Source organism: Sceloporus undulatus, chromosome 4 (genome assembly GCF_019175285.1).
Source record: "Sceloporus undulatus isolate JIND9_A2432 ecotype Alabama chromosome 4, SceUnd_v1.1, whole genome shotgun sequence".
In the NCBI taxonomy this organism is placed as follows: domain Eukaryota; kingdom Metazoa; phylum Chordata; class Lepidosauria; order Squamata; family Phrynosomatidae; genus Sceloporus; species Sceloporus undulatus.
In genome coordinates, this window is record NC_056525.1 from 216,130,509 (window position 1) to 216,150,711 (window position 20,203).

Consider the following 20,203-nt stretch of genomic DNA (forward strand, 5'->3'; position numbering starts at 1 on the left):
CATTAATTTCAGAAAAACTGTGGGCTGCCTGGATGAACATGAGCGGCCGTTCCAGGTTGTTGTTTTCCCCCCACAAAGAAATAGAAATTTTTGCTACAATGCTGTCTCGGACCTTTGCAGACCACAAAATATGGCTCTGGGGGCTCCATGTGTCCCAAGTCTCACATGTCCCCACTAAATTAGATTGTGGCCTAACTAAACTGGGCAAATGTGTTATACATCACTTATGAATTAAATCTTTTTTTAAAAAAATTATCAGATAACGAAAAGAACATAGGAAATACAGAAACTAGACACCAGAAGTCTTCGTATATTAAATTTAATTATAGATTACACAGAATGATGTAAAAACAGCAGTTTGCGAGAGTCATAATCTGCCAAGTGTGGAAATAGTTTTAGAAAATGGATTGTCATATTCTCTGACACAGCAGCATTCCTTAAAGCAAAAGGTAAAGTACAGTATGAGGTCCATTTGTGTTTCAGTAATTATGCCTGTTTTTATTTTATTGTACCCTTTGTTTACCAACTGCAGTTTATCCAGTAAAAGACACAGTTGTGCCTGCTGGGCTACCAAGGCAGCTTAAAGATTTCTCATAAAGTTTGGTGCCTCCGTATCCTGAGGGACCTTTGACTTTGCTGTGTGAATTAAGGGAAAGTGGATAGCTGTGAAATTAATAATCTGGTGGGAATTAACACTGCTAAACTATAGCACTGCTAAATTCTCTGCTGTCAATGCTTGCATGCCAGAAACCTATACCTCTCCCCTTTAGTTGAAACCATACATCTAGCATGAGCTGAGGAAAGTTATCTTTTTGACTCCAACTCCCAAAATGCTGGTTGGCAGCTTCTGGGAATCCAAAGAAGAAGCTTTCCCAAGCTCTGTGCTTAGCACGGTTTACAAGTAACAGACTTTATTTATAGAAAATTTATGAGTTTCAAATAGTTTAATATGGGAAAACCAGGCTTTTTGACAAGCACGTTGCAGGTCGAGTAACAATCAATATGTGCCACCCCAGTGCTCCTAATAATACCTATGCACCTTCTCTATGTTTTGGGGTTGATTTTCCTGTAGTTCATTGACTGGACCAGCAGACAGCACTACAGTTTGGAGTGTAGGCCATAGCTTGGCCATCCTTTTCTTATGCAAAAGAAAAGCAAACTGCTGTGAATGATCCTTACAACAACTTGCTCTCTGTCAAGCTCTGTTACAATCAGAAAAAAATAAGTAATTGATTCCAGACCTATTATTCTCTCCATTGTGGTCAGAAGGAGCATTTAATTCATAGAGATCATTATTGCTGCAACAGCAAGTGTCAAAGGATAGAACAAGCCCCAAACATATGCTATGGAAACAATGAGCATATTAGGGTGTAATTTTGTTTGTAAATGAATCAACAGACTGGCCCAAACAGAGACATTCTCTTTATCAATCTTATAGTTACAAAAACTGTACATTACAAACAGTATAGAAACAAGCTGAAAAGAATGTGCCATGTATACTGGCTAATTATCTATATGCAGTTTTAAATTTACAAGGTATAAAAGAAAGTAAAGCCTACTCCCTTATAGTGCACAGTTATTTTTTTTTAAAGATATATTACGTCACTAGTTAAGTGGAAGTGATCAAAGAGCTCTAGTTTTCCCCAGCACAAAGAATAAGAGCAAGTTCTGTTCGGTAAAGCTTTCCCGCATCAGACAAGGCCATAATGTTCTTCTTGTATGTTTCAAGGTTGTTCATGTCTAATACCTGTTTTTTTAGAAAAAGAGAAAATGCTGAATTAAATAGAGTTGCCAATTCAGGATTGTTCCAAGCCTTGAACTTTACAGATGAAAATCTGAAACCTAGGTACAATCCTTGGTGTTGTCATTAAGCATTATGATTACTAATCACAGTTACTCATAGCTCGTCCATCAAACACAAACACATGCACACACCATATTTTTCTGTTTGGAAATTAAAGCAGAAATCTTAGCTAAGAGGTTATTCCCAAATCAAAGGGAAGTGGATTATTCCCTTTCATTAATTTGGGGAGATGGGATGAGAAACATTTAATCTAGCCTACTTGTTTCTGGGTAACTTTGGGCAAGTCACATGGTCTCAGCCTCAGGGGAAGGCAAGGGCAAACCTTCACTGAACAAATCTTGCCAAGAAAATCCCATGATAGGTTCACCTTAGGGTAGCCATAAGTCCAAAATGACTTGAAGGCACATAACAACAAAAAATAACCTGCATCTGGCCAGAAAGTAGAAACAGAGCAGAGCATAGTTACCACCATCATGACTAGGAGAGGACGAGGCGGCCAGCTAGGTAAATACATAAATCCTTAGAGAGTCTTTGAAAGTTGCAGCAACAAATCAATTAAGCCTTGGAAAGTATAGCAAGCCACTGCTGTACTTTCGCTCTTGCCCAGAGAGGTACACACCAAACCTGAAGAATTTGCACCCTTGTCTCCTATCTGGAGATGACCCATGACAACGGGAGATCTGGAACTAGGACCTGAGATTTGTCAACTCTAATAAAGTTTCATTGATTTTTTAAAAATCATTATTTTGTTGGGAAAGAATATTTTGGTCAGGATTCCAGTTTCACTGTTAGCCTAAATGCATAAACTGATAGTACTCTGTAGAGGAGAATTGTTTAGCTTTAGGGCATCTGCTTTAAATACTCATGAAAAGGACTCTTGCATTCTGTAATGTAGCACTGCTGCTGTTATTATTATTATTATATTTATGTGTATCCCGCTTTTTTCCCAGAACTGGAACTCAGAGCGGCTTCACAATATTAAAAAACAATACAATTAAAACAAAAAAAGTGATACATTAACACAGAATTAAATTGTTACAATAGTAAAATAGATTATTTACTAAAAGAATAAAAATACAGTTAGAAAGATAAAAACACTGAATATGATTAACTTTTGCACTCAAATTCTGAGTAGCTTTCACACTATATAATGATAGCACTACAGTTCCACTGTTAAAGTGTAATGGTTCCATCCTATGGAATCTTGGGATTTGTAGTTTAGGGAGCAATTTATAGAATTCTCAGCCAGAGAACACTAGTGTCTTGTTTGTTGTTGTTATTGTTGTATGCCTTCAAGTCATTTCCAACTTATGGAGACCCTATCATACTTGGCAAGATTCATTCAGAAAATGTTTGCCATTGCCTTCCCCTGAGGCTGAGAGCATGTGATTTGTCCAAGGTCACGAAGCGAGGAATTGAGCCCTGGTCTCAAGAATCTTAGTCTATGGAGCTTATCACTCAGCATTTTAAACTGGCTCCAGCCTCCCAGGCTGAAGCCAGGATGCAGGTGGGGATTGTCGCTCACTAAATTGCCGCTAAACCGCCATCAGCCCGGGTCCGACTTCTAAAAAGTGCTGGTGGAGTGCGGCTGGGATCCACCTTGGACCCAGGCTGATGGTGGCTAATGGTTCAGCGGCGATTTAGTGAGCGCTAATCCCCACCGCTATCCTGCGTCCGGGCTCCAGCCTGGGAGGTTGGAGCCAGTTTAAAATGCTGAACAATAACAAGCTGTTGCTACAGCAGTTAAAGGAGAATAATTTCACTATAACTGTGTAGTTTAAAAGGCCTGGAGAGGGAGCAGCTAAGATCAAAACTGCAATAGGATGCAAGAGGCTAAAGGCCTTGTTCAATGCCTTCTGGAATTGCAATCCAAATTTCACCTCCACCCCCCACCCCACTTCTTTTACTTATACATTATAAACTAGTCATTACCAGTGTACACATGCATACTGTATAAAATCATGCCTGATTCACAAGATCATAGTCTAAAAACCATAGTAGGTAACTGTGGATTTTCAGATGTTTTCAGACTGCTACTCTGAAAAGCCCTCACTATTCCTGTGCTGGCTAAGGCTGATGAGAACTGCAGTCCCACAGTATCTGGAATGCCACAAGTTACACATCCCTGGCCAAAGTAAACTGTGGTATAAGGAAATCTGATTTACACTGAATCACACCTGTAGTCAATTTAACTCACTGTATTCTATGATCAGAAGCCCTCTTCCAGGGTTGCAAACAAGCCGTATTTGGAAGTTGAACCTAGAAATTAACTGCTCAGCAAAGGCTCTTCTGATTGCCATATCGTGAGAATATAACATCCCCCAGCACTTGAACTGATACTTGATATGTGAAAAAAATATGATTTTCCCTTTCCTACCAGGTATAACTATTGCAACTGCTAAGTGAAAATATTTTTGTGCATGTTGGACATTTCTCTGTCACTGACATTGGGCCTGTCAAGTTTCACTTTTGACACACAATTAGCGTTTACCCTTTCAAAGCAAGTGATAGTCAAGGTAAAAAGAATGCACTGGTCCGTATGGTTGAGATAGTCAATCTTAATCTGCACCAATAGCAGGGGGATGTCACATCAGAGCAGCCTTGCCCAGCTTTATGCCCTGCAGATGTCTAGATTTCAACTCCCATAATCCCATTCTACCATAGGCAATGGGCAGGAATGCTGAGTGTTGAAATCCAAAATATTAAGAAGGCATTGGGTTGGAAGAGGCCAAACTATACAGAGTGTGTGCTGTTGACCTTAAAAGAAAGTCATGAAGAATTCCAGCACTGAATAATGTCCTACTACCATTTTATTGGTACTACACTGTTAAGATTTCTTGTGGGATGTGCTGTTAGTGTTACACACTTCAAATAGTCTAAGCAGAGTTTGGAAATACTACTCTTTCCCTCCCTTTGTACTATAGCTTACTCAAACCCCCACCCAGCATGGCCATACTGGTTGGGGGATTGTGGGAGTTGCAATTATTTTTTCCCCAAGCTCTGGCTCTAAGACAGCATTCAACAACTTTGGTATCTTCCAGATATTTTAAGCTATAGTTTCTACCATTTCCAGTGAGCATTGTCTATTACTATATCCCCCAGACTGCTTCAAAGGGATGGAACCAAGTGTTTGGGGAGAAGATTAACTAAAGACAATGGACATCACTGGACCTTTCAAAAACAGCATCACAAAAACCCAATTCAAAGAAATAACATAAAATAACCACTGGGGAGGGGGGGGGGGGGGGGGAGGAACTGAGAGGAACAGCAATGTAGCAATAGTGTCAATGACTGCTATCTGATTCTGCACATATGAATGCACTCTATTGTATTTGGAAATCTAAATTTATTGGATTATAAAGCCTGCAGTATTCATTGTCTTGGTCATTGGGGAGGGGTAAAGCTTTAAATACTGTTTAAATGTTCTTCTAATGAAAATGAAAGCCATTAGAATTACCGTTTTGTTCTTTTCACAGAGATCTTTCAGTAAAGCATCTAATTCATTTTCATCTATGTAGCCATTTCCATCCTGAAAACAAACAAATAAGATGACATGAGCAGTTGAATTATTCCACCTGGCAGAGCATGTACAATAAGAATGGTTAATTCACTGGGAGTTTAAATTTCAAAATATAGACTACTTACTGAATCAAATGTATCAAATGCTTTATTAAACTCTTTTGCACACATTTTGACACCCTAACAGTCAAAAGAAAAGGAAAGTATTAGAATAATAGTGGATGGGATATTGATAGGTGTGTATATGATATATATACAGTACATATAATTTCATACTTAGAATGTGATGTTGCATACCTGAAATTTAATGAGAAAATTCTCCTGTACCGGGAGCAATCTTGGGGAAAAACACACAGATAATTCAAAACAATTACTGAACAGCTGTAGTAAGTAGTAAATATTGACTTCACAGAATTATTATTATTATTATGTAGCTTATAATATAAGATGGCTTACAATTTAAAAACTAAAAATGTACAAAAAGTGAACATTACTATGCAATTAAATTATTCACAGTATTAAACAATGCAAACCTATATTTGAAAGGATAAGATCAAAATTAAAAAGATAAAAAGCTATTTGAATATAAAAAAAAGTTTAACCTGCCAACAGAAGATGCTGAGAAACAGTTCAATAAAACAAGTTGCAAAATCTCAATGCCTTTTGGATGTAACATTATTTGTGAGCAACTCCCTTTGTGCATACCTCTTGTTCAAATGTTTTTTAGGATGAAATCTCTGTGGCACATGGGAGGTCATCTTAGAGGCCAAATAATAATTTTGATCTCCTTCAAGGACAGAGAGTGATGGCCCCACTGTCAGAGAAGCTATCCCGGATGCCTCCCCCTGAGTCCATGGAAACATTTGCAGCTCATATCCTCCCAGCATGGGAACACTGATTTTGGAAAATAGAAAACGGATGGGATACAGGGCATGGGCCACTTAGGACAGGCTCCCAATGTACACCCACCCAGGTTTGATTCCCCACCTGCCACCAAATACAGGGGAAATTTATACTACTCATGAAACTCATTTCAATAACTCCCCTCCCATTACTTGGAATGAGAGGGAAATGTGTTTTTAAAAAATCCAGTGTCAGTCCAGGTGGAGGGAAAGTCCTGCCAACCTAAGCCTGGCAGGGCTTTCAATATGGCTGTTTGTCCTTTTTGAATTTTGCAGTCCACACCCACTGCTGTGCCTTGGCTTTTTCTTTCTATAAGAACAGAGTTCTATTGAACATAAAGTTTTGATGATCATGATGATCATGATGATGATCATGATCATCATTTTATTTGGGTTTTGACAATTCAGACTGCTTCTCAACATTCTGAAGTTACTTTTCTCTTTCTTTCATTTAGTGCTTATTGCTAGTCTCCAGTTTTTCCTCTATAACTGTACATACCTGGCCATTTCAGTTAGTTCCAGTTTTCCATCGTTGTTTTCATCAAACATCTTAAGCTGAAAGATTGTTATGGGATTAATGAGAGGAGAGGTTGTTGTGTGACTATTTTCTACACAATGAGAAAATGAAAATTTTCCCTAAAACTGTTGTTGATTTGTCTTATCAGGGGACACCAATTCATGATAATCCTGAATCAGACTTCCAGACATGGATACCTGGCCCTTCAGTTCCTTGCTTTTAGGTGGACACTGAAAATGTTCTCACCCCAACAATCATCTTTAAAGACAAGATTCTTTTCCTACTACAATGTATGCATTTCTCATACCTGCTTTCATAGCTCTTTATACTATATGGGTCCCTGAGTTCTGCTTATGGAACAGGGTACTCTTGTGTCTCACTTGCCCCTTGCCGTTTATAATCGACAGTGGAAGACTAAGAGATCCTCCAGAAAAGTATGAGAAGCAGCGCAGGAAGATTAGATGGAGTCAATGCCTCTCTCACTTCTGTACATGGAAGCTTCAAATTGATCCAATATCATTTCATTCAAAGAAGAGTGCCCTAAATCCACTGTTGTTATTTTTAACGATCCACCTTGTTTATCATTTATTTATTAATTGTGGGCTGTCTTAAATACATGTAATATATTCAATAAGCAATAAAAAAGATGGATAAGAATCACATAAATAATGCATCAATGTGGGAACCATAATAAGTTCATCAGCTATTTATTAATTGTGGCCTGTCTTAAGTACATGTCAATATAGTCAATAAGCAATATAAAGACAGGATAAGAATCACATAAATAATGCACTAATGTTGGAACCAAAATCAGGCAAAACATGACTGATTGACTGACTGATTGCTTTATTGATTGATTGAATTTATATCCCCCCTTTCTCCCAGGATGACTATTATGCTGGCTGTTTACACTTTCTCGCCACCAACCAATCCATATGATTATTCACAAGAGCCAAATTTCCACATCATTAGGACAGAATTGTAATTTTGTAAAAATAATACTCTAGCCAGCTGTGTCAAAATTTAATTGGGACAGTGCCAGTGAATCAAGTTGGTTACTACTGCCATTTTGGGTGCCTGCATTGCAAGCCATTGTTGAAAGCAGTTTCAATCTGCCAGTACCACTGCTGTGAAACAGCCTCCCATGTATGGCAACTTGCACAAGTTCTATGGAAATGAATGAAGGCTTCACTACAGGAATACCTGCTAGATTTCTCCCAGTCAAAACTTCAAACCTTTGTTCACTTGGACATCAGAGTTCCTCTTTTGGTGTTCAGTGCGTGTGAAGGTTCTGATGCATAATTCAGAGCAGAGTGTGAGGGATCAAAATATGGTAATGGGAAAGAGTGTTTTAGCTTCTCTGTGAGTGTATTCGCACGGAAACTGGATGAACTAAATTTCCCAAATGAAACTGTTACTACTGTTCTTACCATGATGTCTGTATATTCTGACAGCTTTGAATCCTCAATCTGCTTGTTTGCTTTCTGTAGTAAGTCTTTCAAAAAGCTCTGTAACAAAACAAATATGTCAAAAAAGAATAAATACATTCATCTGGTTTGCTGTTTTGGGGAAAATATGTTGTATGACATACAGTAAATGTTCTGTTTTCTTTTAGTATAGAGCGGCTACAATTTTATTTATGCTTAGATAGGAATAAATCCCAGTGTACTTAATAGGATTGATTTTTAAGTAAACATGCATAGGATTCCCCTGTAAAACTGAGTTGTCTCATCATATTAAGGAATGAAGCTATTTGTTGTTGTTAGCAGCCCTTGAGTCGGTTCCAACTCATGGCGATCTTGTGGATGAGACATCTCCAAGAATCTCTATTTTCTACTGCTTTGATCCTGCAAGCCCTTGCCCATACCGCCCCCCCCCCCCCCCGGTTGAGTTTATTCATCTGATTTGCAAATATATATATTTTAAGGCTGAACCCTCATTGTGAGATTTTCCAAACAGAGGAGTAGAGAAGATCTGGGCCTTGAGTTCTGGGAATCTACTCAAATTGGGTGTATCTTGAAGCAACATCCCCAAATCTCTTTTGAGAGTAGCCCACTAGGAAGTAAAGAGGATCTCTTCCTACTTAACCTTGTAGATTTAACCCAGTGCCTTCTCTTCCAGCAATGAAATGTTCTGAAGAAAATATGGTACACTACATCTCTTTGACATCTATGTGTAGGCATCAAGAGGGAAAGTTCTGCTCTAATGCCCTGCCATCCAGAAACCAGCCCTCATAGACAATTGACTCCCGGGATAGGGCTTGACTTGCAGTACAACTGAACAATGAACCAAATCAACTTGCTGCATAAAAATATTCCCTAATCCCACCTCCAATAGGCACAATGAGGGGCCCTAGTAGGAAATAATCAGAGCTCAGAAAAGCTATTTTTTGGACTACAGCTTCCAGAATTTCCCAGCTAACACAGCCAATGACTTTTGTCAACCACCATGCTGGCTGGAGGACTCTGAGAGGTGTCATCTAAAGTGCTGCAAGAAGTCCATGCCTTCTCCTATTGGCAAGAGGGGAGCCATTTCTGAATGCTGGCTCAATTCTCATGCCACACTACAGCAGGCTGCATCTATAACTTAAAGGGTTTTTACACACACACACACACACACACACCCTTGTAGACAGGGTACCCAACTAAATTGTATGCATATATACTAGGAATGGCTTCATATATGCAGGTTTATTGGATAAATAGTAGTCATAGCCATCAACTTGCTTCAGCAGGTAAGTGATAGTTAGAGACTACCTCTAATAGTAACAGGTATGTGATAGTAAGAGACTACCTCTGATAATAAGAGACTACCACTTGCTCATGCAAGTCCTACCACCAATTATTGATGCAGCTAATCACACTGAGTAGCCCACACTAGGATGTGTACGCAGCACTCTATTAAATGTACAATTTCCTCTCCAGCTACATATAAATAGGTGAGGTGGAACTGTTTGTATTCTACTTTGCTTTAGTATCTCCCCCACTATCCAAATCTATCTGGTTTTGAACTTTGTCCTCTAATTTGCATTCCTAGACAAGCTTCCTCTGTAAAAAAAATAACTGTCATTTAAACTAGCTTGTGTCCTGCTTCAAGTTTAATGCCACTAGTCACTTATTCTAAAGTGTGGTCGTCTCCTTCAAAGATTGATTCCATGACTGTACACCTCCATTTTCTTTCTTTTTTTTGCTAGCAAATTTGAAGGAAAGCAGGAAGTTGTTATACTGACCTTCAAACACAAGCCACTTTCTGTTTTCCCAGCAGATTAGTCAATTGGCCTAGTTTGGTGACATTTAAAATTCTCTATTAAGAAAGACATCTGGAGAACTTGGGAATTGTAAAGGCATATTGGCTGGGAGCAAAACACTCATGCACCTGCGCTAACTTCTTAATACTATTCTGTGGAGGATTGTTTCGTTTTGATATTATGAACCAGATTTTTAGCTTATAGCTCTAACAGAAAGAGAAAGTTATTGGTTAATTGGTGTGACGGATAAGCTTTGTGTGGAAGAGCAAGGACCTAGCTGTAATATGAAGCTGGTGAGTTAAGCAAGTCATTCCTGAAAAGGGGATTACCCACCAGAAGCCTAGAGTCCAACATTTCTAAAGGATGCCAGCTTCCAGAACGCTGTTCTAGGCTGCTGTCACACTGCAGAATTAATGCAGTTTTACACCGCTTTAACTGCCATGGCACCATCCTGTGAAATCCTGGGATTTGTAGTTTATTGTGGCACTAGAGCTCTTCAATAGAGAAGGCTAAATATCTCACAAAACCACCATTCCCAGAATTCCATAGCATTGAGCCAAGACAGTTAAAGTGGTATCAAACTGCATTAATTCTGCATTGGAGATGCAGCCCTAGATCATATCTGAATAATAATAATAATAAATAATGGACCTTTTCCCTGGAGTGTGACCAAAATGGTAAAAGGTCTGGAAACCAAACCCTATGAAGAACAACTTAGGGAGCTGTGTATGATTAACTTGGAGAAGAGAAGCCCCAGAGGTGATATGACATCCATCTTTAAATGTGTGAAGGGATGTCATGCAGAATATAGAGCAGGCTTGTTTTCTGCTCCTCGAGGGACCATAACATGAAACAATGGATTCAGTTTATAAGAGAAGAGATTCCACCTAAATAGCAAGGCTTTGTGGTGGTAAGAGCTGTTCGACAGTGGAATATACTGCCTTAGAGGGTGACAAACTCTCCATCTTTAAATGGAAGCTGGACAGCCATCTTTTGAAAGTGTTTTAGTTGTGACAAGACTACATGGCCCTTGGGTTCCTTCCAACCCTTTGATTCTATAATTCTATAACAGAGAGGCTCTCTGTTTAAACAGTTTTAAAAGCAAAAGGTAAAGGTAGTGCCTTTACATGAATGTCTAGTCAAAACTGATGGTAGGGTGGTGGTGCTCATCTCCATTACTAAGCCAAAGAGCCAGCATTGTCCAAGGACTGCTCTGGTGGTCGTGTGGCCAACATGACTGCACCAAACACTGTTACCTTCCCTCCAAAGTGGTACCTATTTATCTACTTGCATTTGCATGCTTTTGAACTGCTAGGTTGGCAGAAGCTGGAACTAGTGACAGGAGCTCACCCCATCATGCAGAACCCAGGCCTTGAACTGCCAACCTTCTGAACTTCCGATCATCAGAACTAGTGTCTTAACCACTAAGCTACCACACCCACATCATAAAACTGTCCCTTAGGCCTACACAGAGGAGGGGCTGCATGGCTGAATACCTTCCTTACATACAGAAACCAATACGTTGGAAAGAAGGTTAGTGTAGAATCCTTGGCCCTAACGTTTTGTTGTTTCCTCTGAGGAGCATGCAGTCATACAATCCCAAGGAAAGATGCAGCAGTAGACTCAGTTGGTGAAATGGTAGCCTCCGCTAGAACTGGGAATGGGTCAATGCCTCTACTCATTGCACCTCCCTGTGTATCTCCAAAACTAAATCTGGAGAAGTCCTCCCCCCATCACCACCCCCCGTTGCAATATTGCCTGTCTGGGCTGAGTTTACATAGATTCATGACATGCTACCCAATGACTATTTGAACAATTAGCTATTCTATTCTAAACATCCCACCCTCACCCCCATGGTCTCTAGCCCTTCTAGAGCCTGAGATATGGCCCAAGAATATGTGTCCCGACTGTTTTGCAAGGAACAAGGCTCCTATTCCCTTTAGACGTTTAGCCAATAAGTGAAGTCTCATAGCATCATAGACATTTGAATTGTGGAATGACCTTCACCAAATTTCCTGGGTAAATTTTTCAAGGTGGAGTGTTTTTATAGAGCTTCTTGCATATAATGCTTAAAAACCAATGGAGTTCAGTCACAGGAATAAGGGAATAAATTTAATAGCACAAAGTATATAAGGCAAAGCAAAGCAAAGCAAAGTTTGGTACTTCCATAATAAAATTATGGGTACTTAAGGTGCCACAAACTCAGAGGTTTTTGCTGCAACAGATTTGATATGGCATATTAACTAGATCGCCAAAAAATGCATCTTTTGTTACATCTGCCACAGACTTTTTGGTAGTGGAACTATGTGCCTTAATGAAGCAACGGAAGAGGGAAAAAGAGGAGAATATACATTGGGAGATGTTTAGAAAGGTAGATGGATACTTGCTGTGTATCTCCATTGTCTGGAAAATGGTTTCAAACCATAATAAAGAAATTATAGCCATTCTGGAATGACAAACTCCACATTTACTATGATTGATTATATAGTACAGTTTTTTTAATGGTTTACTCAGATGTTAAGTTAATTGAGCCCTATTGTATCTAAATATGTGCAGAAGAGACAATGCAACCCTGGTGGCGCAGTGGTTAAATGCCTGTACTGCAGCCATTTACTCGAAACCACAAGGTTGCAGGTTCAAGACCAGCAAAAGGGCCCAAGCTCGACTCAGGCTTGCATCCTTCCGAGGTCGCTAAAATGAGTACCCAGACTGTTGGGGGCAAATTAGCTTACTTGCTAATTAGCTTACTTGCTGTTCACCGCTATGATCTTTGGAATAGCGGTATATAAATAAATAAATAAATAAATAAAAATCCATAGCAGAGAAACAAGAAGCAGTATGGAGTGAAGGGAGGTACAAGAGAGTGCAAGAACCCATAATTATCCTTGGAGAATTCTCCTGAAGATCTACAGCCAGTGAAACAAACCAGAACATGGCTAGAGTGCAGATGATGAAATTGCATAGCAAATGCAATCAGACATAGCACATTCTCTCTTCGTTGTGTCTATTATTCAGAAGTGAAATTGTCTTTAAAAAGAGGTTAACTCTACTGTCACATTCTAAACCTGTCACTCAACAGAAATGGTCTGATTTCAGATGAGACCACAGAGACAAGGTGTGGAACCCTCAGCTACTTGGAGTGACACATTTGCTAGGCATTTGAGGAGAAAGTTGTTTGTATTCATTCAGAATGTGACAGTATGACAATAATTGACTTTGATTGCTCCATCTGGCCAGGTTTCTGTTCTTGTGGACATAACACTTAAATCAGTCCATTCCACCACATGTAAACATTCCTACAGCCCACCTTGGTTGATTAGATCCAGTGAGACAAGATGGGTCCAAGAGGTAGTAAATACTTTGCTTTGTCAGGGAGAGCTGCCTGCCATTTTCAATGAGCCTTTCACTGAAGAGGACTTTCCCAGACCAGAGGTATGTGAGAATTATCACCCTATTGATAACATGCAAAGGGATCCTGTAGCATCTTTGAGATTAACGAACAGAAAGACAAGATTTCACCAACTAATGTCTGCTTCATCAGATGCATGGCGTGAAGTGCCTAGGAACAGACCTTTTATAGCTATGAATGAACTAGTTGTAGATATGAGTGCAGAAAACAGTATGAAGACAAGCTCCACATACTCTAAGATGGTCAACTGTTTATTCCTTTTAAAATAGCCCAATGACAACAGAAAATGAAAAACTTGTGGGTATGGTAATGAGGTGACAAGTTCAGTTTTAATAATGGTCATTAGTAATTATGGTAATTAGTTATCATTTACAGTTTTAAATGTTAAATGGTTTTAAAATATTATGAAATTATTTTTTTTGTATATCATCCCAAGAAGCATTAATATAGAGTAAAGTTCCAATATTTAAATATACAAATTACCACAAATATCTGCAGAATGTGTTTAATCTGCATATCACACAAATAGATATAAAATGTGAATTAGGCTGCCAGGTTTGGGGGGGGCTGCAAGGTGAGGGAAGGGGGGTAATGTTCTGCTGCAACTGACAGCATGATGTTGCATTTAGCCCCCACTTTTACGATGTATAGTCCTGGAATAGTTAACATGTGATAAATTGTTTGTTTAAAGCAGGGGTTGACAACTATGTGTCTCCATATGTTTTTGGACTACAACTCCCATAATTCCTCACTATTGGCTATGCTGCCTATGTCTGATGGAATTTGTAGACCAAAGACATCTGGAAGGCCACAGTTTCCCATCCCTGAGCTAAACAAAGCTTCCATACTAGTTTCAGAAGAGGTAACTTAATAAAATTCCTATACTAAAGGAGCTTGTTATCATACTACAGTGTTCTTGTTTGTTTTACTGGGTTATTTTTACCTTTAAACGTTGATGGTTTTGTATCACTGATAGGGAATTACAACTTAGTAGAAATCTCTTTATCTTATTTAAAGAGCTTAGATCCCAAAAACCTTAGAGACAGCTTTTCCATATGCACCCTTACAATCTCCAACATCCACTGAAAATGCCTCTTAATGCTGCTGTTTCTGGAAATCAAAGAACTGATAGTCTTTTTGCCAGAATTATTTTACTAGGATTTTGTTGTCACTGTTGCCATCATTATTTTTTATCATCTAAATAAATAATCTCACAAAATTTCTTACCTTGAGTTCTTCAGCATCAATAAAGCCACTGTGGTCACTATCATATTTTCGCCATGTCTGGAATTGAGAAATCAGCCATTTAAAACAAAAATGGCAAGAAGAGATTTTGTTCTTCACAGTTTAATTTTACCAAAAGGAAAAATTTCTATAGGTTACCTGCATGAAGTCTTCACTTGATTTCAGCTGCTGGCACCTAAAGAATAAGAGGAAGTTCTCTTCTGTTGGTAATATCTGAGCAAGCTGTAAAAGATTAAGTTTACATTTTGTTTAAATTAACTCTTTACTGAATTAAAATGATAGATATTGTGTTAATGTTCCAGAATATGAACACACACACACATATTTTTTTTTAAAAAAGGATATTTGTCATTAGCCTATTACTATATAGTGTGTGTGTGTGTGTGTGTGTGTGTCTCCTGTGAATGCAGTTTGAAATAAATTGTAATCATGAAAATGTTCTGTATAATTATACTGCCACAGAAGGCTTCAGATAGAGTAAGGGATTTGTGGATCTGCAGAACTTTTCAAGTAGAACCTATTTTCCTTTTTCTAAAAAATATTCAGTCTTTTAACAGGCACAATTTTAATGAAAGCTGGCTTTCATAACCATATGATTCATTAATTATCCCAGCACAACAAAAGCATTGCCCTTCTAATAAGAATTCCTTCCCACCTTCAGATAGATTGTTTCAGTCCTTCATTACTGCAGTAACTTAAAACTTTAGTTGAACGATGAAGGTTAGGCATCCAAAGAAAAGGGGTTGGGGAATGTCACCAAGGGAATGCAAAACAGCAAATGCAATTTCTAGGTGTGAGTGGTTTGCAATGCCCCGCTCTTTGCAATGCTAGACATTTTGGAAAATTGCAAGGGGGGGGGGGGATAAATAATTATTTTAATCTAGGGGATCAGTGCCCACATTTGCCTCTTCACTATAGATGGGAGGATGTCAGGTGGGTTCACTTATATTCCAAGATTTCTGTTAAATGGTATCCTCTTAGAGCAGACTGTTGTTTTGAATGTGACACCAATGCAGAGAAATACTGTAGAAACTAGGTTTTACCTCTTTCCTTAACTCTCTCTCGCTCCCCCTCTCTCTCCTATCCACTCATTCTATGCAGAACCTTCACATTTCATACCATCTAAAAGTCATGCAAGTAGTTCCCAAACTGAGAGCTCATCTATTGCTTGGATGGTTAACATGAAGTGTCTATTTCAGGCAAAATGGCAGTGCAAGCGAACAAGAAGCATGAGGCTCTTATCCTGCCTGGCCCTCTTTCTGCCTCACCTGGTTCCTGTATCACAAACTACTCTATTGCAAACTATCCTTCAGTTATTTCAGTCTGAGACTGGCTTTAAAATTTTGTCACTTAACCTTTTGTTCTAGCCCTATGTGATCTCCTTGCTCATTGCCTTTACCTGAGCTCTGTGGCTGCAGTACAGTGGGACCTTAGTTGTCCCCAGCTCGGTCTCCCTAATCCATAGCCTCTTGCTTTAACACATTTAGATGAGCTAGAAATAGAATGTCTGTGTTTCCAGGATTATCATTGCAAAGGGTTTGTTCATAAGCACAGTTTTAAATCCATTGCCACAAGATATTCTTGCACTTGTTCAAGCTGCTCAATCCAATGGGAAACAGTAAACGCTGTGAATTGTGATTATTGTATTGTATATTATAATAAAATAACCTGAAATATTTGTGTCATTGTCATAACATAGAAGAAAACTTGATGTGTATGTTAATGTTTCATATGAATTTTTTGGGACCTCACGCCTCCATATGTTTCTTTCATACATGGAATTTGAAGTGTTTAATTTTCTGCTTCAAACATTAACTTAGATTAAGTTGAAATTCAGATTTTAATAAAACCAATTGGATCCAATGCATAAATATAAGACTGGGGGAGGGGGTGTCCCATAGTTTTCCAGAGGTTGTTGGACTGCTCCTTCCAACTTTCTTCAACATTAACTGTGCTGCTTAGGGTTGCTGGAAGTTGCAGTCCAACAACATCTGGAGGGCTGCATGATTCCTACCCCTGGTATAGCCCACTCAGGATAAATTACATCACTTTATTAGACTTGTGTCCTAATTTACAGAGCATCATTCTCTATTTGAAAGGATGTACCATGCAATTCTGATTTAAGGGGGAAAAATAGCAAGGGAGAGCAGGATAAGAAGTAGACACTCCACTTCTTCCTGAGAGCCTGGGAAGAGCCACTGCCAGTCAGAGTGGACAATTTTAAGCCAGATGAGTACCAAAAAACCCCAGGTCCAGCATATGGATCTTTTCAATATGACACATGGGTGCAGTTGTCTGACTTTCTCAGCAAGACAACTCCCTGCCCCCTGCCCCATGTAGAATGGCTGAACATCCTATCATCTATTTTTGTAGTCCTAGAAAGTTTACTGCCATGCCTTTGTGACTCCTGCTAACCATCATACAGGCCAGCCAGCAGATATTCTTAATGGTTTTGCTCCCTGGCTGTGATTGGCAGGACTGTCAAGCAACAGATAGTCAGCTTGCATCACTAGCAGACTGCATCCAACGTGGTCAGGGGTCAAGATAGCAGACAGTGCTGGATTTATGCCCAAGTAAAGTAAGCAATAGCTTAGGGCCTCTGATTATACAATACAAAGAATTGACTAAATTTCGAAAGTATACTAATACTGTTGGACCTCTTTAACATTGCTTAGGGCTTCAGTGTGTCTTAATACTGTCCTGGGGATAGGAAAGTGTTTGTTATTTCCATGGAAACACAAAATTTTCCATGTTGAAATTACATTTCATTCCCTTATATTGATTACTCTCAATTAAGCTTTGATCTATCTGTATATCTGTAAATTCATAAAGAAAGAAAAAAGGGACAGTTGAGGATTCCTAGCATGATATAACCTTCACTCCTACCCCCTAAGAGAAATGTGCTTACATTGTTGAAACATGGAATAATTGCAACCTGGAAATATGAAAGGATAGACTTTTGAACCTCTGTTTCAGCATAACCAGTGACTTGAACAAATAGGTTGGAGTGCAGGGAGGGGAGCCTTTTAGAAGAGCAAGCAGCTTGTCAAACTCTCCACATTAGCCTGAGGGCCCTGAATAAAAGCTCTGAAAATGGACAGTCTAATGCTCTCCACCATCAAGAATGCTCTTAAAACTTCCTCAACTTAAGCAGCAGCTGTGCTAAAAATGCACTTTGTGAAACTATTCAGGTTGCTTCTTAATTATTTCAGGAAGCCTTCCCATTAGACTTTGATTTTTAGAGGAGGAGGGAAACCCAGTTAGATCGCAGGGATCACCCTGAAGCAAGTGAGGACAGAAACAGAAAATACATGGAAAGGTGAACCAGCTTGCCATTGTGGATGCTCTTTTTAACCAAGTGTTCTAATTTTTTCATTTAACTGAGTCTGTACTATGCTCACTTGGGAAGCCACGGAGGAGCCTTTGGTTGAAGCAGAACTTCACCTGCTGAGGAGTTAGCTCTTCTGCCATAGTTTCTCTACCATTGATGCTCTAATAATGGTAGGAGCAGCCAGTATAAAAAGGGAAGGCCTTGCATCCCTGTTTTTCCCACTCACGCCCCCAAAAAGAGAAATACATTGAACCAGCCCCGGAACTTGCATGTTGACTCTTCCTCCCACTGAAAATAATAGTGTGTGGGGATTCTGAAAGGATAAATTGGTGGGTTAAAAGGGTGGGTAGGTAGGAGGGTACTCACACTCAGGGATGTAACTATGGGTGGAAGCATCACCTCATATTTCTAGCATTGCAGTAACTTTAAAAAATTCAATTGAGCAATTAGAAATAGAGTTTAGGCATCCAAAGGAAAGAGGCAAGCAAAGTTACCATGGAAATTTAAACACATAAAATGTAAAAGTTCTAGGCATGAATGATTTTCATTTTCCACAATGCTAGAAATTTAAGGATTGAAGGAAAATTTCAGCATGGGGGTCAGAATTCTCACTTGAGGGGACAATTTCCTGATTTTGCTCCCCATTACTACACTCTTGCCTGGAATACACCTTCTGTCCTAGAGGGAACATACATAGCAGAGCTACACCTTTCCCCAGCAGCTGGGGTTGGCTGGAAGGACTGGGAATCAGATTTGGACTGGGACTTGGACTGGGGTCATCTATTTATCTATGCAGATGTGTCTACACATATACATTCTTACATACACACACCTTTGTGCACACAGTGAAAGCCTCTTTTGTTGCAAAGAAATTTCCACTGTGAATGCTGTTTCTCAGCAGCTACTCATGGTGAGAAAATGATTTTTGGAACCTTCTAAAGTAAGCTGTAATCCCATGAGGTTTGGGGTTCTACAAGCTGAACACCCCTACTCAAATGATTTAGGCTAGGAAGACTAAAAGGTAAAGTATGTTATCATGGTAGCCTCAGTTTCAACTAGCCAATGAAGCATTAGTAGAAGACTCTGCTAATTCCTGATTTTTACTAGAGACTAAATCCTATAATTTAGTGGGATTTACCTCTAAATAAGTGGGTGTAAAATTGTGTTCTTGTTAACTCAGAAATTATCCCATGGAGTTTCTTAGGTTCAAATAATTCATTGCAGTGCATACCCACTGAACTTTAATTATGTTTAATGTTTAATCATGTTTGGCAGTTCCAAACATGATATGCTCTGCTTCCATTATACCCATCTGGGAAAAGAAGAAAAGAAGAGGGAATGAAGGGGGATTATTTCCTTTATCTCTTGTTGTGATTGTCTCCCTTTTACACTGTCTTTTTATTTTTATTGTTTTTTATTCTTTTTGGCAATCTAAGCCATATTTATTTTCTATATGAATACATGAATCTGTCTTTAGTATTTAGATCTGGCATCTCTGACAATTACATGAATCAATGCAGAGCTCTTTAAATTAATTTATAGTATCTTATGCACATAACTTTGTTGGAGCCATAGTTACATTTACTTTACAACAAAATCCATATGTAGTGGGATTTCCTTCCTAGCCTATGTAAGTATGCTTTCTTGCCTGTATTTTAGCTCTGACTTTATGTATTCTAATAATATAGCTAATAGTATGGCTGCCTGTGCTAGAGATGATCATCTCAGGCATGATGCTGGAATTTCCCAAATTAGTGATGTTCGGTGGGCAGCTTCATCGTTTATGTGAAAGCTGCCTTACTGGGAATAGCTCAGGACTTCATGGCATCTCTGGAAATGTCCCAAAAGATTATCAGTAAGAGATATGACTGCATCTACACAGGAACACTGAATTTAGCAATTCTGAGTGGTGAAAAGTGTTTTATATTAAATAACAAGGAGAGCTGAGGAAGAGAATCTAATTGCCTACGTGAAATTTTTGCTAGATAATTTTGCTAGGCTCACTTCTGCTCTGACATGGGATTCCATGATTGCAGCAGGTCCTAATGATGCACCTTGGGGTCTTGTCCTGTTATTGTGGATACTTCCTCTCCGGTAGATTCCAGAGGGTGATTGATGCTCAGGGAGAGTCGCTCCTCAAAACGGAGCTTAAATGTGGCGTCCCTCAAGGCGCCATACTGTCCCCGATGCTATTTAACATTTATATGAAGCCGCTGGGAGAAATCATTC

At 39.1% G+C, this 20,203-nt stretch overlaps 1 protein-coding gene across 1 annotated transcript in view; it reads right to left on the reverse strand.

The window, feature by feature from the left end:
* Positions 1-289: 289 nt before the first annotated feature.
* CALB1 (calbindin 1) overlaps positions 290-20,203 on the reverse strand; it is a 35,451-nt gene continuing 15,537 nt past the window's right edge. Inside the window, exons 4-11 of the mRNA XM_042466359.1 lie at positions 14,782-14,865; positions 14,626-14,682; positions 8,173-8,250; positions 6,725-6,780; positions 5,621-5,660; positions 5,450-5,503; positions 5,262-5,333; positions 290-1,747 (exon numbers count right to left, since the gene is read on the reverse strand). Of these exons, the coding sequence (XP_042322293.1) occupies positions 1,634-1,747; positions 5,262-5,333; positions 5,450-5,503; positions 5,621-5,660; positions 6,725-6,780; positions 8,173-8,250; positions 14,626-14,682; positions 14,782-14,865 (555 nt within the window). The 3' untranslated portion in view covers positions 290-1,633. The remainder of the gene's footprint in view (positions 1,748-5,261; positions 5,334-5,449; positions 5,504-5,620; positions 5,661-6,724; positions 6,781-8,172; positions 8,251-14,625; positions 14,683-14,781; positions 14,866-20,203) is intronic.